A 26,279-nucleotide genomic window follows, 5' to 3' on the forward strand; every position below is an offset into this window, starting at 1 on the left:
GCCATTGAGAAATACTGTGTGAGCTGTGATTGGTCACAGCTTGTCACATGGTACAAGGCTGTTGTGAATAGCCTTGTACCATGTGACCTCTGTGATCATTCCTAAATTTCACACGTAGTAAGCAATGATGTCAGAAGTGACATCTTACTACTCTGCATGTGATCACTGATTGGCCAATCAGTGATCACATGATCGGGACCTCGTACAGAGGTCCTGTATGATGATTGGTGTTCCACTGTATCTGGAGGACACAGCAGGCACCGGATCGCGATGCTGCGCGCTCCCAGAGAGCGTACACAAGCAGGGGTCGGGGAGGCTGTTTATAAACAGTCAACCGCCCCTGCTCTGCCACCGTCCGGCCGTTTCTATACAACAGCCGGATGGGAGGTGGTTAAAATAGGAGGCTTTTTGTTTTTTTTAAAGAGTAACTTCACTTTTGTTGACAAACGTATTACAGATTCTTGTTTCTGTTCTCAAGGAGAAACTGTTAGTTTGATTTATGTAATTCTGAATGGGAGTAACTTTTTTATTATTAATCAGCTGATACACCTGTAGTGTTCTAATGAGGAACGTTGCAATGTCAGCATCCTTTTAGAAGTGATTAACTGTTTGAGAGTATCTCCCTAATAATTAAATTTTCGATGCAGAGGACGCCTAAAATCGGACTCTTATCTTAGTTCAGACTTTTGGGAAACTCAGTGAGTCAATCACACAAGAAGGACATGACATTTCTGGGGGTGCTCTTTACTACAACTGTGTACAGAATGCATCCAGGTAATATTGCATTTTACAGAAAATTACAGGTCTGCAGACTGAAAAGGAAAGGTAATTTATAATAACATCCAGTTACAATATGGCATGTGTAGCAATTGCATATGTAATATTATTTTTTAGTTTGCTATTTTTCCTGTGAAAGTGGCATTACCCTTTAAGTTAAGTGCAATTTTAATAAACAAAAAAACAACATTTTGTTACTTCTGTGAAGTTCTGTGGATACTTTGTATGGAAATCGTATTCCTCCCTGATTATCAGTGGCTGCACCCTGTACACATGTCCCTCCCGCTCCTGAAGGGCAGACAGCCTGACAGCTTGTTATCGCTGCAGAGAGAGCATATTGTACAGCGCTCAGCTGCTCACTGCTCCTATGCCTGTTAGGGAAGAGAGATAATGTTCTGAATGCTTATGCTGTGAGGACCTGGCATAGGATGGCTCTATCTGTTTTCCAAGCAAAACACACTCTTCTGCAAAGTCAAATAGGGAGAGCTGTTTGTAGAAAAATAGTATTACTAAAGGAGAACTCTACCGTGCATACTCACATCAGCATTTGTACACACCAATCACTTCTAATTCCCCATTGTGGCAATATAATGTCCCTTAGCACTGAGCTGAACTTGTAAATGTACAGTTATAAAATGTGTGTATATATATATATATATATATATATATATATATATATGGTAATATCACATGCAGCGCTACAAAAGAAGTAATATATATTATATAAAGGATAAGTGACAGGCTACTGGTGCTTAAAAGTGATTGGAAAACGTCCTCATATCATGATACAATAGTCCCAGTAAACAGTGCAAAGGTGGTCGACTCCGTGCTGAAGGTGTATAATATTATGCACTCACCAGAAAGCGCATAATATGCGCATTTGAGTTGTCAGACCACTCCTGGTCCTAGAGAGCTGAAACAGTGTAGATCATCTGGCAGGCTGTCACTCTGATAAGGGTACACCTTTCCTTAACCAGCAGGGGGACGTCACGCCGTTCCGTACCTCGTGAAGGCCGGCGGCCATCTTTGATTCTGGGATACCCTGTGAGTGATCACTTTTTACTCTGCAATAAAACTTTTTTGGAATATACTACACTATTAGCGTTTTTTGGGGTGGGCTTTTTGGTCAAGCCCCCCCCCCCCTCTCTCAAGGTGGATATCTTATATGAGTGCCCGGGTTGAGGAGTCTGGAGTAGTGATACTGAATATTTCTGGATGTCTGGAGTCCCCCTGCTGGTTAAGGAAAGGTGTACCCTTATCAGAGTGACAGCCTGCCAGATGATCTACACTGTTTCAGCTCTCTAGGACCAGGAGTGGTCTGACAACTCAAATGCGCATATTATGCGCTTTCTGGTGAGTGCATAATATTATACACCTTCAGCACGGAGTCGACCACCTTTGCACTGTTTACTGGGACTATTGTATCATGATATGAGGACGTTTTCCAATCACTTTTAAGCACCAGTAGCCTGTCACTTATCCTTTATATAATATATATTACTTCTTTTGTAGCGCTGCATGTGATATTATCATTTTTAGTGTGAAGGTTTGGGGTTTGTGCCTTTCATGCTAGCTGCTTATCATCTATATCATCTATCTCCGAGCGCTCGTTAATTAAATATATATATATATATATATATATACACACACTCTGGCATTGCTCATCCTGTACCTCCTTGCACAAAGGAGCAGATACCAGTCCTGCTGATGGGTTAAGGACGTTCTACATCCCTGTCCAGGTCTCCTAGAGTAATTGCTTGTCTCCTGGAATCTCCTCCATGCTCTTGAGACTGTGCTGGGAGGCACAGCAAACCTTCTGGCAATGGCATGTGTTGATGTGCCATCCTGAAGGAGTTGGACTGCCTGTGCAACCTCTGTAGGGTCCAGGTATTGCCTCATGCTACCAGTAGTAACACTGACCCTAGCCAAATGCAAAACTAGGGAAAAACAGTCAGAAAAGATGAGTAGGGAAAAAATGTCAGTGGCCTCCACCTGTAAAACCATTCTTGTTTTGGGGGTCATCTCATTGTTGCCCATCTAGTGCACCTGTTGTTAATTTCATTAACACCAAAGCAGTTGAAACTGATTAACAACCTCCTCTGCTACTTAACTGACCAGTTCAATATCCCAGGAGTTTAATTGACTTGATGCTATACTCTAATTAAAAAGTGTTCCTTTAATTTTTTTTGAGCAGTGTATGTGTATATATATATATATAGAGAGAGAGAGAGACACTAATTAATAGGGTTGTAACTGTTGTATATGTGTCACCTAAGTTACTCACCTACACATGATGAAGGAAACCAGGGATTATGGCTGGACCCTGGAGCCCGGAGGCTTTGTAGAGCTGTGGATGGGATAAAGCCTCTACCCACACTATTACTAGCCAGACTATTTAATAGCCAGACCTCATTATTAGTCTCAGCTGTCCAAAAGCTTTTATATCTGAGCTCTCTGCTGTGGGAGCCTGCAGGTGGGTGAAAAGGCTGACTGCTCACAGAATACTAACACTACAGCTCCCTTTCTAAAGTCTGACTCTTTGTCCATCTTGAAGGTCTCTGTAGGGGAGAACCTTCTTTGCATTCCAACATTGCTAGATGGAATCAACATCTCATCATTAAAACTTCTGACTTCAAGGACAAAGTTCCATCTTTCCAAGTCAAGCACACTCCAACAGTGCTTCTTGGGCTTTTCAGCATCAGGTATTTGTTTCTCAGATAAGCAAGGCAGCCACCTGATCTTCTGTTCATATGTTCATTACGTTTTACCAGGTGGATGTTCAGGCTTCAGCTGTCACCAGCCTTAGTCAAAACATTCTTCAGTAGTAGAGTTCCTCTGTAGGCTCTCTAGCCACCTCTATTATAAACTGTCTGAATATTGAATTAAGATGCATAAATATGGATGGTGTGAACCTCCTGCGCTCCCAAGTGTTTTTTTGAAACTAAAAAATTATTAAATAAAATAAATGTGTGTATAAATCCCAAAGGGAGCTGCTAACCTTAAATCATATACCAGTGATTAAGTAAAATAAGAGTAATAAGGAATGCAGCGCTACATTCAAATCATAAAATTATGTGAATGTGGGATCCCAAAATATCAAATAAGTTAAATTAGATAATATGACGGTGTTAACAATACATATCAATAAGTGCTCATTAATAATATCATCAACACAAATAAAGTGAATAGCTCAAAACATGTGAAAAAACATATGAAAAAACCATATCCTTATATATATGCATAAAACAAAATTACACATATATATGATATAATCACACGTGCCTGTTGTGAAGTGAAATAACCATAATATTGGTACAAACGAAAATATATCTCAAAGTCCAAAAAATATTATTGGTGACAAAACAGTAAACGGTGCTTCCAAATAATACTGTTAGTGACCATAAGTGAAACTCGTGCAGATTTCTGGGTGTGTACAAATCTGAGAATCCAACCACCATCTGGATTAGCCTCTCACCTCATCCCTTCGACCCTTGCGGATCATAGAGCAGTAGTGGATCCCTCTCACGGATCCTCCAAGCACCAAAAACACTCCAAAGGCAGTTTTCTCAGAATATAGTATTCACACTCTGGCTCTTCTCCAGGAAATGTTGTAGTATCAATCTCTCAAATGAGACAAAGGAATCCTCCCATAGTGTAGTATATTTAATTATACCATAGGAACAGATAGCATATTTGCATTAAAACTTACGTAGCAGCCAGTCCAAGAAAAACCTCATGCTTTCAGATGAGGATATATCTGTTTGGGTGTACAGCTGGATGCACAGGTGTACCAAGATGGCCGCCACGCCGGAAATACGTCACCACGTCAAGCCGACGCGTTGCGTCACAGTGTCATGTGACTTCATCAGAGCCCTGATGAAGTCAGATGACACTGTGACGCAACGCGTCGGCTTGACGTGGTGACGTATTTCCGGCGTGGCGGCCATCTTGGTACACCTGTGCATCCAGCTGTACACCCAAACAGATATATCCTCATCTGAAAGCATGAGGTTTTTCTTGGACTGGCTGCTACGTAAGTTTTAATGCAAATATGCTATCTGTTCCTATGGTATAATTAAATATACTACACTATGGGAGGATTCCTTTGTCTCATTTGAGAGATTGATACTACAACATTTCCTGGAGAAGAGCCAGAGTGTGAATACTATATTCTGAGAAAACTGCCTTTGGAGTGTTTTTGGTGCTTGGAGGATCCGTGAGAGGGATCCACTACTGCTCTATGATCCGCAAGGGTCGAAGGGATGAGGTGAGAGGCTAATCCAGATGGTGGTTGGATTCTCAGATTTGTACACACCCAGAAATCTGCACGAGTTTCACTTATGGTCACTAACAGTATTATTTGGAAGCACCGTTTACTGTTTTGTCACCAATAATATTTTTTGGACTTTGAGATATATTTTCGTTTGTACCAATATTATGGTTATTTCACTTCACAACAGGCACGTGTGATTATATCATATATATGTGTAATTTTGTTTTATGCATATATATAAGGATATGGTTTTTTCATATGTTTTTTCACATGTTTTGAGCTATTCACTTTATTTGTGTTGATGATATTATTAATGAGCACTTATTGATCTGTATTGTTAACACCGTCATATTATCTAATTTAACTTATTTGATATTTTGGGATCCCATATTCACATAATTTTATGATTTGAATGTAGCGCTGCATTCCTTATTACTCTTAAGATGCATAAATAAACACTAACTAATTTTTACAGGATTTATATAGTGTTAAACGTTTGTGCAGTACATTACAGTACAGTTCAAGACAGAAGGGTAAGGAGGAACCTGCTCACGAGAGCTTACAATCTAGAGGGAAGGGCAAGTGATACAAAAGGAAGTAACTATGTGAGAATGAGTTGTCCAAGAAAGCAAAATTCAGTTATTAGCTGGAAGTGGGATAGGCTTGCCTGAAGAGATTTCCGGGATCGCCTAAAGATGGACAGAGTTGGAGATAGCTGTACAGGTTAGGGTAAAGAGTTCCAGAGTATGGGAGAGGCTCTGGAGAAGTCCTGAATGCAAGCATGGGAGGAAGTGATGAGGGAACTAGAGAGCCGGAGGTCTTGGGAGGAAGAAAGAGGACAGTTTGGGTATTATTTTGAGATGAAGTTGGTGAAGTAGCTTGGGGCACAGTTGTGGATAGCTTTGTGAGTTTTGGTAATATTTTACATTTTATTTAATAGGCCATCAGAGGACAGTGGAGGGATTGGTACAGGGGGCTGGTAGAAACTAAGTGGTTGGTAAGGTGGTTGATCCTGAAAAAGGCCTGACTACCCCTGGGAACCTAAATATCAACTGCTCCTGTGTCATGAACCCTCCATGGCATGGAATAACTATAGTGGAATGCATGAAGGGTCATGACCATCTGGCAGTATATGTAAAAGGTTATCCTGTACCTGGCTGGCTTGTGTATGGTGTGGCTTCCCATCTATGGCAGTCTACTCAGATTACTTATGCCGGTAAGCTTTCCTAATGCAATAACTTGCTACAATGTATAAATACTCCTGTTACAAAACATGTGGCTGGCACTCTCCCATAAAAAAGCAATAAACACGTAGGCCCCCTTCACACAGGATTCTGTTCCGATCCCAGCAGGGGATCAACCGACAGATCTCTGCTGATCATAGCAGAGTGGGCGGATGACACGTCCGTGCCTGCTCAGTTTCTGTAGAATGGACAGGGACAGAGCCCTCCCTGCTCTACGGGTAGCCAGGACAAAGCCAACGTCTGTTTTTTTTTAAAAAATTTTGAGGACCGGACCCTGAGGGAAGGACAAAAGTCCATTTACACCCACTTGCTGTCCATAGGAATGGATGGCCCCTCTGATCAGGTTCACCTGAAAAACTGTCTGATGGACCTGATCGCATCGCCCATGTGAAAGGGACCTTATATCACCATAAAATGGGCATACCATAACACTGGACATACACAGATCAAATCTCTGCTAAACCCTGCTGAATTGGCTCAAATTTGTTTTATGGCTGGTGCAATTTTTCAGTTGCCTTTTGCTAATGGAGCAAGGTAGAAAACTCTCAACTAAACAAGATTTGCATCCAATCAGATGCTGGCACTTCTGGAGTGCCTTGGTTGATGACAGAATATAAAATCCAGAAGGAGATTTGTCCATCCACACTATTTGTGTAATGGGTTATTAAGTGATATATCTCTTGTTCAGCCCCAGAATCTTAGCATGTATGGCTCACACAAGTGAGCAATTTGTGCAAGTGAGCAATTTAACTCAACCTCAAAAGGAATCATTAGACACATACTGGATTTTGTGATATTGTCAGGTATAGAGCTAAAAACAATCCGCAATCCTTTTTCTAAGACACCTGGTAAAGGTCTTAACTGGTTAAAGTATCTCTTCACCATTAAAAGAGCATTTGACTCCCTGTTGTTGACAAATTGTACATTTAGAAATGCAGAATCCCTCAACTCCTAGCAAATTTGTGCTGAGAGTCAGGGATTTACATAGACTCAAGGTCTCTGATTTTCTAACATTGTTAATTTGCTCAATGCATTACAAACATTTCCTTGTTTGAGTGTTTAACATTTTCATAGTTTATGAAAATTAGATCTACAGCCAAAACATTTCCTTCATTTTGGATATAATAGGTCTTGTAAACACAACAGGATGTTATAGGAAACCTCTCCACAGTGAGGGGAAAACCCCCTCTTAGCCTTGGTTCACACAAGTGTATTTTGTGATGCATTTTTAGCGTGCGGATTCGCATGACAAGTGAATTTATTCCTATGGAGGGTGTTCGGATGGATGCATTGGAGCCACAGTGCGGTTTTAAAAAAAAGGGTCCTGTGCATTTCAATGGGAACTGTCAGATTACATTGCAGTTTGTGCATTTCCAGGATATATCAGTGGAGAGGAGTTCAGTGTCCTCTGTCACTGAAAACGCACAAGCCAATCAGGAAAGGTTTTTCACTGTCAGATGACAATTTCAGAAGCTCTTGATTGGCTGCAATTTCAGCCAGTGAATGAAACATTGGAAGGAAGGAGTACATTTTCTGAGCTGTGTGTTAGTGGAAGTGCAGGTGTTTGACGGCTCTTGTGTGCCCTTCTTTCATCTAGACAGCAGTCTCCTGTGCCTCGGGGTCCTGGTGACCCAAAGCAGAGAGAGAGAATTAAAGTTCAATGGGAGCCGTGGAATGCAATGCATGTTTGTTTTGAAATGGTCTGTGCTTTGACTTTGCTGTTGATGGACAGAGGTACTATGTGGAGAGACAGAACATAAATCACATGAAATATGCACTGCTGTATAAAACCTCATGTGATGCGCATCCCTGAATTGCCATGCAATTCGGAGCGTTTTTGGACCACATACAGTTGTGCTCAAAAGTTTGCATACACTGGCAGAAATCATGGCATTTATATTGAAAATATGACTGATCATGCCAAAAAACTGTTTTATTTATTTAAGAATAGTGCTCATATAAAGCCATTTATTATCACATAGAGGTGTGGCTCCTTCTTAAATCATAATGATAACAGAAATCACCCAAATGGTCATGATCAAAAACTTCTATACCCTGGAATGTTTGGCCTTGGTACAGACACTCAAGGTGACACACACAGGTTAAAATGGCAAGTAAAAGGTAATTTACAATAACTGTGGCTTTTTAAATTACAATTAGTGTCTGTGTATAAATAATCAAAGCATTTTTTAGCTCTCGCGTGGATGCACTGAGCAGGCTAGATACTGAGCCATGGGGAGCACATGAGAACTATCAAAAGACCTTTGTAACAAGGTAATGGAACTTTATAAAGATGGGAAAAATATAAAAAGATATCCAAAGGCTTGAATATGAAAATGAAAATAGTCTGCAGGTGTGTCTCTGCACCACCAACAATTCGTTTCTACTGTGGGGTAAATAAGGTGTAGTCTCTGTGGTGTAAGGAAGGCCATGAGAAGAATTTTTAATTGAATTAGCCTATCCTGTGTGGCCACCATTTGAGTAAAGGGGTAATGCCAGGCATCCTCCCAATCCTCTCTGTCCAGATCCTACACTTCCACTTTCCACTTGGATTGTAAAATCTCAAGACCAACAGGCACTGATGGCTGTAAAGCCTTTTAAATTGTGGATTAAGGCTTTGCCAGATCATCCTCATGTAGTAAAGATTCCAAATCATTTTGAAGTAGGTGAAGTGTAGAGTGTCCAACTTGGGAGAAGTAGGCATGGCGAAGTTGCAAAAACTGGGCGAATAAGGAATTTGGGAGATTATGGTTTTGTTTTACCTTATCAAAAGTAATCACGGAACCCTGTCACAAATGTCAGTCAAATATTTTATACCACATGAAGACCATATAGAAGGATCAGGAATAGTCAAGAATTCTCGGTATTTCAAGTCAAACCAAAGAGGAGTGTGCAGGGACCAGAAAGCAGAGGTCGAGGCACCCATGGGCATGATGATCTGTCAGGCTTGGATCACTTCCTTCATTGAAAGAGTGAGAGTCAAAAAGAAGGACTAAGCTCCACGATATGGAAGATTATGAAGAGCTTCATAGGAGCCTAAGTCAGCTGGTTCCAAGACTACAGATGCATTAGAATCATCTGAACTGACCCAATTATGTGCATGGGTAAGAGGCGCTGTCAAAATGTACATATAGAGGTCTGAGCATGCAAGATGTTGTGTCCAGGGTCTACAAAGACTTTTTTTTTACTGAATCTGGGAGGGGAGCGGGACCTCCAAATTTGAATTTTTCACTTCTAAATAAGTGACTGAACAGTACTGGCTGGCATATTCAAAGCTTTTGATATCTTTTTATACCCTTTTCAATCTTTATAAAGTTCCATTACCTTGTTATGCAGGTCTCTTGGCAGTTCTTTTCTGCTCCCCATGGCTCAGTATCTAGCCTGCTCAGTGCATGCATGTGAGAGCTAACAAACTCATTGATCATTTATACACAGAAACTAATGGCAATTTAAAAAGCCACAGATGTTTGAAATTAACCTTTTAATTGCCATTTTAAACTGTGCGCGTCACCTTGTGTGTCTGTACCAAAGCCAAACATTCCAGGGTATGTAAACTTTTGATCATGGCCATTTTGGTGTTTTCTGTTTATCATTACGATTTAAAAAGTAGCCAATAAACTATGTGATAATAAATGGCTTCATATGATCATCATCCTTGTATAAAAGACAGTTTTCTGGCACGATCAGTCATATTTTCAATATAAATGCCAACATTTCACGATTTCTGCCAGGGTATGCAAACTTTGTAGCACAACTGTAAATGTGAACCCAGGCTTAGAGAGTTTTTACTGAAACAAGTGTCACCAGTGGAACATTTCCCATCTGTTTCTGGTCTCATGACAACGCAAAATTTTGGGCCTTCCCTCACTTTCAGTCCAGGTGAAAATGGCCACCAAGAAACAGAGGGTAAGGCTGGCCATACAAGGGTAGGATTTTATTTACACATTTGTTTGGAAATTCTGAAAAATTGTTTGTTAGAGCATAGAGTGACTCAACAATTTTCATTAGAAATTCCTTAAAAATTTTGTTTAATTGCCATGCCAATGGTTCGAATTTTAATGTTTGATTTTGGGAAAGTGATGTAATGTTTATGTCTGTGACCCTACAACATACCATATATATAAAACCAGTGAATGTTTGTGACCAACAAAGAAAGTTCTACTTCCAGATTAAACTTTACCTAGTAAAAGTGCGTTATAAAAAGAACAATTTTATCCCAAATGGAAACCACATTCTTAGATTTTATTCGTTAAGAAATGTGAAAAATCTTTTTTTGCCTTTTGATTTTTCTCATCTGTTCAGTCAAAACATCCAATTGACCTCATTAACAGTTAGAAAATTCCATGAACTTTTAGAAAACAAACGTTTTCAAACGAAGTTCGAACACCATAGGGCCAGTTTAAGTGTCCCCAGCTGGGCAATAAAAACTTAACATGGACTCCTCACAACTCTGTCCAAAAGTGAAAAAAAAAGTTTTGTTTTGAGATTCACTCGGTGATCTGTACGAAGCAGTCAATTTTCAGATGTCTTAAGCCATCATACAGCCACCACAAATGATTGGCATATTGTTCAGATTTTTCTAATGGCCATAGTGCAGTATTTAATTTCAATAATTTTTATTAAGTTTTATGTATACATACAATTAACTCACACATCCAAACAGTGTAGTTACAATTTGTTTTGATACAACGTATAGCGCCAAACTTGTGTTTACCTTTTACAACTAGTCCATAATTGTCTCATCAAAAATATAAACACCCAAACATGAACTGTATAAAATCATAACATAAATGTGTAAACACAAGAGTCTTTATCCACACCATTCAAAATTTTGTAAAAATTTACAAGCATTAGAAATACCCTGAGATCTGTATAACATTCCCAGGCTATGTTTTTAAGACTTTACACTCTTAACCACAGTGCCCACACCGAACAGAAGCTGGTGCCTCCATTATGGGAGGAGAAAAAGAATTCTTAGCATTGTAAGTGGACCCTGTGAATTACTTCAGACAAGTTGTGATTTTATTTTGTTTTCATTTATTAGTAATTGTAAGCCTAGCTGCAATCGGTATATGCATGACCACCGTTAAGGGGCGGACTGACCATTTGGAAACTCGGGCACTGCCCGAAGGCTTGGGGTCAGTAGGGGGCCCCAGGAGATGCCCCTGGTACCTTTTTCATAGGCTTTTTTGAGTTTGGGCAAAGAAACAGGGGCCCCATGATCCCCTATTGCCCAGGGGCCCCATGAGTTGTCAGTCCACCCCTGCCACCGTTCCATATTGTTTAGCAAAGTTGTCTATAGAGATCTCCAACAAAGCCAGTTGAGGTGATGGGGGAGTGAATATTCCGGTGATGGAAGATATTTACTAAAATACAGATTTACAGAAAATAGATTTGCAATACCATAGGATATGAAGTTTGCTACCTTTGTGGCCACACTTCTGCCAAGAATTCAAAGACAGTTGGGGGACCATTTTTGAAAGTCTTTATGGGGTTAGCATTTGAGGAAATCACAGGGGTTAGCACAGCCGGAGTGCAATTGATGAACCCCACCCTGGGAGAGCCACGTTCATGACCATGGTATCTCTCCTGCCAGGTAGGTATCATATTGTAGTATGTTATTTATTTAGGTATTTGAAAAGAATACAACATTATGGCCACTAGGTGAAGCTGATGATCATAGGAGAAAATTATATTACAAACGACATGGCAGACATTTGTGGTGGCCATACATATGCTTAAGCACAGTGAATATTTTATACATAGACCCAAAGTGCCTATTATCTGTTGAGACATTCAGATGGAAAGGAAGAATTTGATTGTTTTAGCTTACTCTAATTCACAGTTTAAAAATCCACGTTGTATCCTATATTCAAGTGATTTACATAACAATGAATCCTCTTTCTCCTTCCAGGTGCCATGGCGGTGTCTATTCCTCGTCTTGATTTGGTGATCTCATTTGTGGGTGCGGTATGCAGCAGTTCATTAGCACTTATCCTTCCGCCACTGATTGAAATTCTCACTTTCTACAAAGACAATCTCAGCCCGCTCACAATTGCGAAGGATGTTTCTATAGCAATGATTGGATTTGTAGGTTTTATCATGGGAACCTATGTAACAATTGAAGAAATTATTTATCCAACTTATTCACCTCTGCTAAATGTCACAGAGAGCCCTTTAAAAGACTTTAACAGCACTTACCTAGGATCCCACTGAATACTGTTCTCTAAGAGGATGTTCCTATTCCGGTGCCTTCAGACTCAGAAGAGAGCTAGGGATATGTGTCCATTGGCATCTTCTGATATCATTTTTGATCTTTTTTCTTTTGTAGAAAGGAAGCTAGCACACCATGCAAGTTTTGTTTTTTTTGTTTTTTTTTGTCTTTTCACATTTTCCTTAGTTTCCTCTTCTGTTTTAAAACTGAATAATGCTGCGTTTTTTATCCTACTGATTCAGTGGGAAACAAGTATTTTATATGTATTTTCAGACCCTTTTTTTCAAGTGGAAAAAAAAATAAAGTAAAGACTGATAGAAAATACATGCAAAAAAAAAGCAAAACAAAATGAAAATACATTGTAGTTACATCAAATGGTAAATTATAATGTCTTATAGTTGTAATAGGTTTTAATTCACCCCAGCACTGGTAGACATTTCAGAACCCTGGCCTTAGACTGTGTAGCCCAGGGTTTTTTAACCAGGGTTCCTCCAGAGGTTGCTAGGGGTTCCTTGAGCAATGGGCAATTTCTAACCATCAGCTAAGTTCCCACTGACACCATTGATCTTTTTAGCTATTTTTAAGGGGGTAATTCTTCCCAATGACCACAAGTATATGGAGCATTCTTCCCATTGACCATCACACTAATGTATTGGTAGATATAGTCATTTTTAGCAGGTGTTCCTTGAGACTTGAAAGTTATTTCAAGGGTTCCTCTGTGTTGACAAAGTTGAGAAAGGCTGGTTCAGAAGAACCAATGCTCTGTGCGTGGAAACAGCAGTGTCTCTGCAGCAGTTCAGTATCATAACTACAGCTTATGCCTCCTGCTAATTGCAGAGCTTTAGTGCTGACTCAGTAAGTGACATATCAGTCCACTGAAGAGATACTGCAGCTTCCAGACACAGAGCAGCTGTCCTTCTGTTCAGCCTAATGCCCACATATTGACCATTCTATGGTGCTGGGGCTGCATTAAAAACGATTCCAGTAACAAAACATTAACAATTTACCATTTCATAGTACTGCACAATTAATATATCTAGATGGTTCCTTTAAGATGGCAGATCCTCAGTTTTTGAGTTCAGTTCCACTTTAAAGGAAAGCAATCTATTATTTGATGTATTATGACTGTGAAATGTGTTATGCATAATTTAGGAAGTTTGTAGGAATTACTTTACTAAACTACAAGCAGTGTGCACTGAACTACCTACAAGAAAAGCACTGACTAGCACGCCATGAAACACATCCCATGGGCAGTGTGAGAGTTCTTCTGAGGCAAAAGGGTGCTGTTACATTTCTTTAAAAATACAGATTGAAGTGAACCTGTGCTTTACCAATACAGTGCAAAGCAAGTTTCATTAAAAAGCTGATCCCTGTAGCATCTAATACTTACCTTGCCTTTACCCTCTAATTTGTTCACCATCTGAAGAGAAGAGAAAGAGCCCTGCGTGAGCAATGAACTTATCCCAGTCAGAGTTCACACAGGACTGTAGATTGACTCCATGCTCCCATGTGACACTGCTGGGCCAATCACCAAGATCCAGAAGTGTCACGTGAGAGAAGGAGTGAGCCTCATTGTCCCCATACTTGGAAGTAGCAGGCAATGAATGCAGCAGCAAGGGAACAAAAGAAAGGTGAGCATGTGTGGGAGGGAAGCCAGACATTAGAGACCCTGTCACCAATGTAAAAAATTGCAGGTAAAAGCACAGAAAAATCAAGTATTTTAAATACTTAACTGCATTAAAGGTTTTTATGCCCTTGCAATGTCTTTGAACGTCCTTCAAAATTAGACTACACCAGAAGTGTCAATCGCCTAACTCAGACTCTTCCGTCCCTGCATGTCAGAGCCCTTACCACTTCTGGGAGTGTGTAACTACTAAATAATCAATAACACAGCGCAAAAAATATAAGGGAAGAAAGATTCCAAAAGGTGATAAAAGTCCACTGTTCCAAACAATACAGTGCTTGAGTGCTCCAAACCAGAAAATGTGTCCAAACAAGATGTGTTCTGTAAATAATATCACCCCACAGAGCTCCGCGACCACCTCTCAATACACTCCACACTCACCAGATATGATGAACTCCTAGCTTTTAGGGCTTAAGAGTCAAACAAGCTTAAACTGGTGAAGTGTAGTGTGTTCTTGGGCATAACCAGGACTCAAAACGGCATAACTAGGATCCAATATGTTTCCTCAGTACTTAGACATAATCTTCATGTGGGCAGGAAAGATGTAAGATACAAGGGGAACACACATAGTGTAACACAGTAACACCTCTTTATTAAACAATATCCAAGTACATATTGCACTCACATGTTACACGCAATTTAAAAGCCTTTAGGTTTAAAAATACTCCGTGATTCCCCACATCCATGCACTCCTGTATGGGCTACAATGGCTCCGGAATGCCGCTCACAGCGTGCACTCCACTCACGTGACGTGACGTGACGTCACGAATATCGGGCAGGAACCGGAAATTATGTTGATTTTGTTTCACCCTCCACCATGGCGTTTTCACAGGTGATGTCACCCATAGGTTTACTATGGGTCATCCATTGTTGGAGCTCCCTCTTCTCCCTTGCAGCCACTGGCTGACACAGGGGTGCCAATAACATTACTGGACCACGGCAGCTTGAAAATAGGTAAGTATACAGATCTTTCTTCCACAGGGTAGTTGGTATAGGTGTAAGAAGGGGGGTGGGAGCAGTTTGAAGATTAGTAAGCTGGAGCCCTCTTTAATGATCTGGTTACAAGTCTCTTTAAAGTAGAGTTAAAGTGGTTCCAAAGGGTCAAAGTTTTTCACCTTCATGCATAGAAGCTTCTGTGTGCAGTGGCCGTCCTGCCCCTGCCAATCCTTACCTTAGCCCCTTCCGATCCAGTGATGGTTCACGATAGCCTCGGCTGTATGGGGACTCTCCCTCCTCGTTGGTGCCCATTGGCTCTTGCTGCTGTCTATCACAGCCAGTTAGCCAATAAGGAAAGAGTGGGAGCCGAGCCGTGTCTCTGTGTCTTATGGATGCATAGAGCAGCGGCTTGGGAATGAGCATACATGAGTGCCCCCAGTGCAGGCAGCTTTTTCTGGGGTCACTGCTCGAGTGGGTGGAGCTAGGAGCATCAGCGGGGGACCCAAAAAGAAGAGGTCTGGGGCATCTGTATGCAAAACTACTGCACAGATCAGATAAGTATGACATGCTTGTTTTTTTTTTATTAAAAAAAAAAAATGAAGCTTTAATATTACTTTAAAGCAATGGTTCACTTTACAGAATCAGGGGCACTACGCACGCAAACTCTGAGTCAACTAAGTTGAAAATGCAAAGACAGATGACTGAATTGGTTTGCAGTTGGCTGAATCTGATACATTCCTGAATACACAGGTGGCAAATAGCCCAGTCCTTGGAAAATCATTCAGTTCTTGAATTCAGCCCATAATTCATGAACTGCGCTGTTGTCTGCAGATAAGGCAAATGTGTGTTCTTATATTCAGGTGATGTAGGAAATAGTAATTCACCTGGAGAATATCAGAATAATTTGAATTCATCCAATTTGCAGTAAATCGATTCTTCTCTTGTTATGCGCTTTCAATCCAGTTTGTGGTTTTTTCCCTATGCCTTCTGTTTAGTTTTCTTAAGGTCAAATCAAAAAGAGAATGATTGGGCAGGTTTGAATATCTATTTTGATCCAGTGTGGTTGTAGTGTGTGTTGTATAATCAAACGTTTTCTGTTTTAGTCTTTTTAGGACACATAAAATACATATGTGACAGTCTTAATCTTGCAAAAATAATGAATGAATGACCATCTTAGCAGGAATTTTCTACAGGTATGCACTGCGGCATAATTCCTGCAGGTAGGCTTGGTTTCTTTCAGGCTTCTCTTTCTATGTCTTAAGACCTCCAAGACATAAGATGTGTGCAAAGGATGAATATTAACTTCCCCTCCTTCCCTGAAGTTTCTCATAAGCCCATGTATGCTCCAGAACTGTTAGGCTGCAATATATTAAATAATTGTTTTTGGCTTTAGATAGACTTAACCATCCACTGACCCAAGCCCTAGGACCCCTAACATAACCTCTCAATTTTCCCCCAAAAGAATTCTTGTCACCTTGCCAAAACAGGGCAGAGTTAAAATGTCACTAAAGCCCACACCCCTATTACCGTATACTTTCCTCTCCAGCAAATTCTTAATTTATCTTCCTCAACGGCCGCCGCTACAAAATATCAGAAAATGTATGTGTACCTGTCAGTAATTTTCTGTTGTTGGTGTTTAAAGCAGTTGATTACCAAAAAATGTAAAAGTCAGTAGCTACAAATCCTGTAGCTGCTGACTTTTAATAAAAGAACACTTACTTTTCCAGGGATCCAGTGTCGTCCTCACCCGGACTAGTTCTTCACTAGTCTTTGGGTTCCCAGCACCAGCATCCTAATTGTGGGCAGCCGGCTATGCTGCTGATGACTAGAGCAGACCACTGAACATGTTCCAGAAGGCAATTGAGCTGGCACCTGTTGTAATAGTGGTCAGGCATCCTGTCTCTATTTGATAATAGCTTTTTCAAGTTGACAACCTTCAGCCTCCAAAGTGACTGATTCATGTGAGCTGATATTCTTATTCTTTGACTTTGGGATTGTGTTTGCCACTGCCTCACACTTTACAGTGAGCTGTAATGGTAGCTGACAGAGTCCCAATTAGTTTCAGGCATTGAGAGACTGATAATAGCTTGCTGCACATCATCCCCTTCATCTATGAGATAAAAGTGTTGAGCTTCTCTGGGGGAAGCTCTACAGAATTCTTAACAATGTTGAATATTGTGGCCAGAAACACCATCTTTTGGGAGGAAATATCTAATCTTCATCCAGTTAATGATCCAACCAAACATTAGTAGCAGTCAAGTTAAGACGTCTTTGTGGCAGAGGAGTCTATTGTTGTTTATAGGCTTTAAGTACAGTGTCTAAGTCAGCCTTTCTTAAACTTTTTTTAACCTAGAGAAACTCCTAAAATAATTTTCAGGTCTTGGGGAACCCTTACTAAACCCAATATTATCAAGGGTCAATATGAAAAATTCTATCCTTCAAGATAACTATTGCCATGTTGCTGGCTTTGGCAAGTGGTATAGGTCATGAAACTACTGTATGCAGGCATCAAATAGGAGATAAAACAGCCACGTCCACCACGCCGAGGCAGGCTCGAGCTGAGCAAAGCAAGCAGCAAAAATTGCGGTTGGCAGACAGGCAGAGTGGTTCAGTGACAGTCCAAGTACAAGACAGGCAAGGTTCAGGATAAGTCAGGGTCAGATCCATAGTCAAAAGGCAGGCAGCATTCATAGAGGAGGCTGTATCCAATCCGAGGTCTTCAATGAGGGAATCCAAGCAGCAGAGCAGGACAGATAGACTGGGAGCTTGCAGCACGTGTTACAAACGCAATATCACAAAAATGAGACTTTAGGCTTGGCTAGCTTAAATCAGGTTTGGTCTCCACACAGAGACTGGTCACATCAATCACATTGCAGGTGGACAGACAAACTGACAGGGAGAATGTTTTGCAAGCAAAACCAGGATGTTGGAATGAGACCAGCAGCTGTGATGGATCAGAAGCGCTAGACTCTGCTGACAGTTACAGTCGATGTATTGATATATTTATAGACCCTGTTGCTAAAGAACTGCAATAACTAGGAGGACAATTTTGGGGAATTTCTTTGGACATGTTGAGAGGTTAAGTTGGAGGTGCACAAACTGAATTAGAAGTAGTCTGGATGTATCCGAATATGTAAACGAGCTTTGGATACATCCACTGAAAGCTTCAAGTGGCCTGCCCAAACTTTCTTTAATCATGGATTGGAGCAACTCCATTTTGAACAAAGGAACTTGGGCACTCCTGTTTAGGACTTTTAGATCCAACATTGGATGAAAACATTCACTGAATGGGGCACCAAAGTAAAGAAAAAAATGTGGACTTTTGCCCTACTTACCCAGGATGACAGAAGTGTTGGATCAAGATAAATGTTAAAGATCAATGTTTTAACATCCACACAGAAATTGTAAGTTCTCACATGTCCTTATGAAACATTGACTGCATGGTTTCTGGGCACTTGGGCTACACCCTTTTCATGCTTTTAGTACATTACAGGGAAATGAAAGGTAGAATTTCATTGCCAGAGGCAGCAAGAATGAAGACTGCCTGCACTGATTCATTAGTCTCAATAACAGCCTAAGGCAGCTGAGGGTGTTAAATCTTAATAGAAATTTTACCTTGACTCAGCAAATACAGACAAAATCATCTGCTTACACTTTATGTCTGGGAGATCTTAACGTACAAAAATAAATACTGTGATAGCTTCTTTATAACATATTTAAGCTGATATTTTATTACAAGTAGAAAGTAGTATATTTTGAAGATAAAGTAAAAAATGAAAAAAAGTAGGCCGAGAACCAGTGGTTGGGAATCACCACTGCTGGGCATCGAACTATATTTGTATATTTATTACAAGAAATAATATATCTGTACATTTTGTATGGTCTATGCAATATTATTTTCTAGAGTAAACAATTTATATAAACTCAGAGTTGAATACATTCCTGGTTAAAGTTCAGACAAAACCTCACTCATGAATAGCCGCACTCCCCCCAGGAAAAAAATAACCCCCTCCCAGTTTTGTTACAACCTACCCTACCCTACCCATGGAATTTCTATTAGTATCCGTGGTCTTCCTGTTGTAGGGAATCTCTATTTTTATTAATATGTTCTGGTAGATTTCTGTTTGTTTATAAAATAGATTATTTTTTGTTGTGAAATGTTACTGATCACATTAAATATATTGTAAAACAGCAAGTAAATAGTTAATTTTCTGGAAGTGTTGTTAAGCCCTCATTTTCCCTGGAACGCCTTGTAAACAGGCAAAGAAAAATGCATTTTCACAGTGGCGTCTGCCTACTTACTAGTCTAGGGGTGCAGGAATAAGGTGTAATACCTTATTCCTGGCTCTGGAAGGTTTCCCCCATCCAGTCCAGTCCTCTCTAATGCGTTCTCAGCTGCGATCAACGGCATTGTACGTAATGAGGCTGAGGGACTGTCTGGAGCTTTGGGCAGAAATGACTACAAGGCATAGACAACAATGAATACAAGGCTTCCTTTGATTGGCAGAGTTGGACTTCCACTTCTGGAACATAGCACTGTATACTGTATGTAGCTGATGCTACATACAGTTTGTACAGCGCTGACAGCGGGTGATGGAAATATTTTATTTGGGCCAGCTTGGTCTAAATTAACTATTTAACCATTTGCCGCCCGCCCTATGGCCGAATGGCGGGCGGAAAATGTCATCAGCGTTCCGGGTGGACGCCATATGGCGTCCTCCCGCACATGGGCAGATTGCGCTCCTGCAGAGCGGCGCAGCGACGTGATCTGTCACCGGCTGTGTACCTCGGACATGGCCGATGACAGATCTGAGTATCGACCCCGTTGCCGGTACCATGTGACCTGCTGTGACCAATCACAGCAGGTCACATGACAGTTGTATACAATGGATGGCTTCATTCATGCCATCCATTGTATACTACTGCCTAGCTGTGAATGGTCACAGCTAATCACATGCACATGTCATGTGATTAGCTGTGGCCAAATCACAGCTAAACACAAAAAAAAAAAAACCCTGAATGAATCGATGTCATTCAGGTAAATGCTTGTTTATATCAAAGTAATTCTTTGCTATAAGCAAATTGTGTAAAAAAAATAAGTAAATAAAATACTGATTACTTCCCCAAAGTAGTACAATGTTACTATGGTAACATTGTACTACTTTGGTCATAGTGAAATATGAAAAAAAATCTTAAAAAAAAAATTAATAAAAAATAATTAAAAAAAATATATATAATTTTTTTTTTTCATACTGTCACCAGTCAGTGTCCCTGATCACTGCCATGCCAGTTATATGATGGCGCTGTACTGCACTGGTGACAATATGTAAAAAAAAAAAGTGAAACTAATTTTTTTAATCATTTTTCGAAAAATTCGGACAAAAAAAATACAACTTCAAAAAACTCGCCATGCCTCTTATGAAGTACGTCGGACTGTCTACTTTGCAAAAAGGGGTCATTTGGGGGATATCTGTACTATTCTGACATTCTTGGACCTCAAGAAATTAGATTGGCTGTCAGTACTTCAGGATTGATCAATATTCAGATCTATACCATAGTTTGTGAACTCTATAACTTTCCTACAAACTAAAAAATACATCCTAATTTGGGTTATTTTCACCAAAGACATGTAGCAGAATACATCTCGGCCTAAATTTATGAAGAACAATTATTTATTTGCAAACTTTTATAACAGAAACAAAGAAAAACTTTTTTTTTTGTATTTTTTGTTAATTTAGCAAAAAATAAAAACCCCAGTGGTGATTAAATACCGCCAAAAGAAAGCTCTAGTTGTGTGAAGAAAATGATAAAATTTTAGTTTGCGTACAATGTTGTATGACCACGCAATTGCCATTCAAAGTGTGAGAGCACTGAAAACTGGCCTGGGCAGGAAGGGGTAAAATTGCCCGGTATTGAATTGGTTAAAGCCACAAGAAACTTGGAAGTAGGCTTTAACTTTAGGTTTCGGGTAAAAGACACATGATTTGCCAGCAAATGTACACTAGAGCAAAATATACATCAGATTTAACAGGTTAAATAATCAGTTACCAAACAAAGCTTTTTTTAAAATGTTTTTAAATTATTTGTTGATATTAGAAAAGGGGAGACCAGCTTGGATGCAACGTTACAGGGAATGTGTAATGGTTTTGTATGTTTTGTTTTATTATGGTCTGGACCTAGAAAAATAAAGATTTAAAAATTTGAAGTATTGGATATTGTTTATTAAAATTATGTAGCCTTCTCTCTTCCTTATATAAAAAGGTGCTTTAAGGCCCGTACACACAAGAAGAAAATTGTACCAAAATTTCTGTATGAGGAACAGTCGATGGATTATCTGTTAGTATAGTGCTTTCGACAGCCGATTCCAACTGTTTTGATGAAAAAAAACGTAGGTGCAAGCTAGGAAATTTTTATCGTATGTAAGCACAATGTCTGATTTTTTTGCTCAATGTGTACAATAATCACACGGAAATAATGAAATAGAAAAAAATGCTCATGATCAGATGTGAAGAATAACTCAGGAGAAGGTGAAAACGACAGAAATTGTAGACAAGGAAGAACATTTGCCTAAGTAAGCCGAGAATGTTCGTAGAAGTTAATACCATTGTCAAGCACATCATGATATACACTTTTTATAGAAAATATGAAGATTGTTTGTTTGATTTTGTTATAGTGTGTACTAGGCTTTCATCTACTTTTCATATCATCAGCATTGTATCCTGGTCGTCAATGCTGAAAAAAGCCTATTGTTTAGCGATCTCTGAGGTCTTAGTCTGAATATTCCATCAGACAACGAGATTGAGATATTTGCACATAATGGCAGATTTATCTGTCAGAAGGACCCCTCCAGTGCTACAACAGCTGCAGTCTCCTTTTTCCACTCAAATTGCTACCTCTGATGTGTTCACTCGGTCTTCTTCTGGGTTCAGCACCTTCTACCATTTTCATTGGCCACTGGGATGATATAACACACACAGAATTTCATTCACCCTGACACAGAGGTGAGCAGAGAATGTACACTAGGCTGCACAAGCTCGTCTAAGTGAACACTCAAGGCCCATTTACATTAATAAATACATGTCCATTTTTATAACTGCATTGTATTGCATTGAGAGGCTTATAAAAATCATTGGCTGTGCATCAAAACATATACACTCACCAGCCACTTTGTTAGGTACAGCTGTTCAATTGCTTGGTAACACAAATTGCTAATTAGCCAATCACATGGCAGTAACTCAATCAGTAACGTGGTGAAGATGACTTGCTGAAGTTCAAACCAGGCATCAGAATAGGGAAGAAAGGGGATTCAAGTGACTTTGAACATGGCATAGTTGTTGGTGCCAGACAGGCTGGTCTGAATATTTCAAAAACTGCTGATCTACTGGGATTTTCACACACAACCATCTCTAGGGTTTACAGAGAATGGTCCAAAAAAGAAAAAATATCCAGTAAGTGGCAGTTGTGTTGCTGAAAATGCCTTGTTGTGGTCAGAGGTGAATGAACAGACTGGTTTACGTTGATAGAAAGGCAACAGTGACTCATGTCAATATGGACGAATGTTTCCAACACCTTGTTGAATCTATGCCATGAAGAATTAAGGCAATTCTGAAAGAAAAGGGGGTCCAACCCGGTACTAGCAAAGTGTACCTGATAAAGTGGCCGGTGAGTGTATTTTTTTTATGTTTTGATGCGCTGGCAATAGGTATTAAGTCATGGTCAATGGCTGTTAACTCTACTGCGAGTTCATTTTGAATGTTTGTGCATGCCAGTGAACAAAGGAAATGCATGTTGACATATGGCACACCTGCCTAAAGCTACAGTAAACTGCACCTGTGGAGTTTCTATTGGCAGCAGAGAGAAATGCCACTCAGTGCTTTGGAGAGAGGCAATGAAACACTATATAAATATGTTCTTCATTCAGATTTCATGTCTGAGGTTGCAACAACTTTAATGCATTAAAAACCTTCGACTAGTTGCCCCCCCCCCCACTCAAATACTTACCTGAATCCTGTAGGCATCCAGCAACGTGCCCGACTGCGGGCACACAGACAGCAACAGAAACCAACGGCTCTTGCTGCTGTTAATCAAATCCTGTGAGGAGGGAGCGGGCGGTTGGACCAAGCTGCACTGTCTATAGATGAACACAGCCCAGCTGGGGAGTGCGCCCGTACGAGTGCCCCATAGCAAGTGACTTGCTATGAAGGCACTTGAAGAGAAGGATTAGAGAGCCCCAGTTGAGAACCCCAGAAGAGAAAGAAAGCGGCTGCTCTGTGCAGTTCTATTGCACAGAGCAGTTAAGTTTAAACCTCTTCTTTTATTTTAGGTAAAACAACACGAGCCTTTAGTATCACTTTAAAATATGCCTGGAGTTGTTTTGAAAGCCTATCAGCTAAAAACTTATTGCCAGCCACTTTTTCCTCCTTTCATGCTGCAGATATCACAGACCCTACCCATATAGAAAAAGAATATATTTGAAATATATTTAAAAAATATTCTTTCCAAATATATTGACATATATTTGAAATGCTACAATTTTGGCCATATTCAATATATTTCAATAAATATATATACAGTTGTGTTCAAAATAATAGCAGTCAGACATCACTAACCGGATCAATCACTGTTTTTGGTAGAAATGATATTTCTACATGGCAAATAATTTACTAGCAGGTGTAGCAGAGTAATAGAAATCCAACAGACCCAACAGTCATGACATGCATGCTGCTGATTCTGTGTAATTGAATCACTAATTGAAAGGGGCATGTTCAAAATAATAGCAGTGTGGAGTTCTATTAGTGAGGTCATTCATTCTTTGAAAAACAGGTGGCAATTATTGCCCTTATTTAAGGAAGGAAGGCAGCAAATGTTGTACATGCTGGTTACTGTGCATTTCTCTCTGAAATTCTGAGGAAAATGGGTCGTTCCAGACATTGTTTAGAAGAACAGCGTACCTTGATTAAAAAGTTGATTGGAGAGGGGAACACATATAAAGAAGTGCAGAAAATGATAGGCTGCTCAGCTAAAATGATCGCAAATGCTTTAAAATGGCAACCAAAACCTGAAAGACGTGGAAGAAAGCGAAAAACTACCATTTGAATGGATAGAATAGCCAAAATGGCAAGGACTCAGCCAACAATCAGCTCCAGGAAGATCAAAGAAGGTGTAAAGTTCCCTGTGAGTACTGTTACAATTAGAAGACGCCTATGTGAAGCCAAGCTATCTGCAAGAAGCCCCCGCAAAGTCCCACTGTTGAAAAAAAGACATGCTGAAGAGGTTACAATTTGCCAAAGAGCACATTGACTGTCCTAAAGAGAAATGACGCAACATTTTGTGGACTGATGAAAGTAAGATTGTTCTTTTTGGGTCTAGTGGCCGGAGACAGTTTGTCAGACGACCCCCAAACACTGAATTCAAGCCACAGTACACTGTGAAGACAGTGAAGCATGGTGGTGCAAGCATCATGATATGGGGATGTTTCTTATACTACGGTGCTGGGCCTATTTATCGCATACCAGGGATCATGGATCAGTCTGAATACATCAGAATACTTGAAGAGGTCATGCTGCCTTATGCTGAAGAGGAAATGCCCTTGAAATGGGTGTACCAACAAGACAACGGCCCCAAACACACCAGTAAACGTGCAACATCTTGGTTCCAGACCAACAAGATTGACGTTATGGAGTGGCCAGCCCAATCCCTGGATCTTAATCCAATAGAAAACTTGTGGGGTGACATCAAAAATGCAGTTTCTGAGGCAAAACCAAGAAATAGAGAAGAACTGTGGAATGTAGTCCAATCATCCTGGGTGGAATACCTGATCACAGGTGCCAGAAGTTGGTTGACTCCATGCAACACAGATGTACAGCAGTTCTCAGAAACAGTGCGACTACAACCAAATATTCATTAAGTCATTCAAAGGAAAGTTTATATAGTGAATGTTTGAGTTTGTAAAGAAGAATACAAACATTGCTATTTTTTTGAACAGTCTAATATTCACTTTTCTTCAATTTTTTTAGAGGAACAACACAAATTTGATCTATTTTTCTTCATGTTTTGATTTGGAATAGAATGTGTCGTGTTCCCAATGCATTTGTGTGTATGGAAATAAAAGCTATTAGAAGGATTTTGAGCTTTATTCACTTTTTTCAACACACTGCTATTATTTTGATTACAACTGTATACAGTATATATATATATATATACTGTATGTTGAAATGCGTTTTTATTACAGAATATATGAAATATATTTTTAAAAATACATTTCAAATATACTGTATGTCTTTAAAAATACAAATCTACATTTTTGGAATGCGTTTACCAATATATATGTTAAAATTACTTTTTTATATGTTAAAAAAAATCTGAAGAATATATTAAAATAATATATATTTTTATATTTTTCCAGTGAGCTTTCTCCAGTACAGTGAGTAAAACGCATGAATTTTTTCACTGGATGGATCTTTTTATGTCTCGATGGTTTATGAATAAAGAATTGTAATTTTATTTCACACAGAGTCAGTCTCTTACTCGCGTTATGGCTTTCTACAGTATGTACAGGTTCATCTCAATAAATTAGAATATCATCAAAAAGTTCATTTATTTCAGTAATTCAATTCAAAAAGTGAAATTCATTGTAAAGATTCATTACACACAGAGTGATATATTTCAAGCATTTCTTTCTTTTAATGTCGGTGATTATGGCTTACATCTAGTGAAAACCCGAAATTCTGTATCTCAGAAAATTAGAATATTGTGAAAAAGTTCCATATTGTAGACTCGTGGTGTCTCACTCTAATCAGCTAATTAACTCCAAAAAGGTTTCCTGAGCCTTTAACTGTTCTCTCAGTCTGGTTCAGTAGGTTACACAATCATGGGGAAGACTGCTGACTTGATATTTGTCCAGAAAACAATCATTGACACCCTCTACAAGGAGGGTAAGTCACAAAAGATCATTGCTAAAGAAGCTGGCTGTTCACACAGTGCTGTATCCAACCATAATAATGGAAAGTTGAGTAGAATGAAAAAGTGTGGTAGAAAAAGGTGCACAAGCAACAGGGATGACCACAGCCTTGAGAGGATTGTGAAGCAAAGGCCAGTCAAGAATTTGAGGGAGAGTGAACTATGGTTGGTGTCAGTGCTGCAAGAACCACC

General features: G+C 39.7%; 1 protein-coding gene across 1 annotated transcript in view; it reads left to right on the plus strand.

The window, feature by feature from the left end:
• Positions 1-21,333, plus strand: part of SLC36A4 (solute carrier family 36 member 4) — a 415,009-nt gene extending 393,676 nt beyond the window's left edge. The window contains exon 11 of the mRNA XM_089656501.1: positions 12,209-21,333. Coding sequence (XP_089512627.1) covers positions 12,209-12,510 — 302 coding nt within the window. The 3' untranslated portion in view covers positions 12,511-21,333. The remainder of the gene's footprint in view (positions 1-12,208) is intronic.
• Positions 21,334-26,279: the final 4,946 nt, after the last annotated feature.

This window comes from Staurois parvus, unplaced genomic scaffold (genome assembly GCF_062004578.1).
Source record: "Staurois parvus isolate SC_StPar_1 unplaced genomic scaffold, SC_StPar_1.0 ptg000027l, whole genome shotgun sequence".
NCBI lineage: Eukaryota > Metazoa > Chordata > Amphibia > Anura > Ranidae > Staurois > Staurois parvus.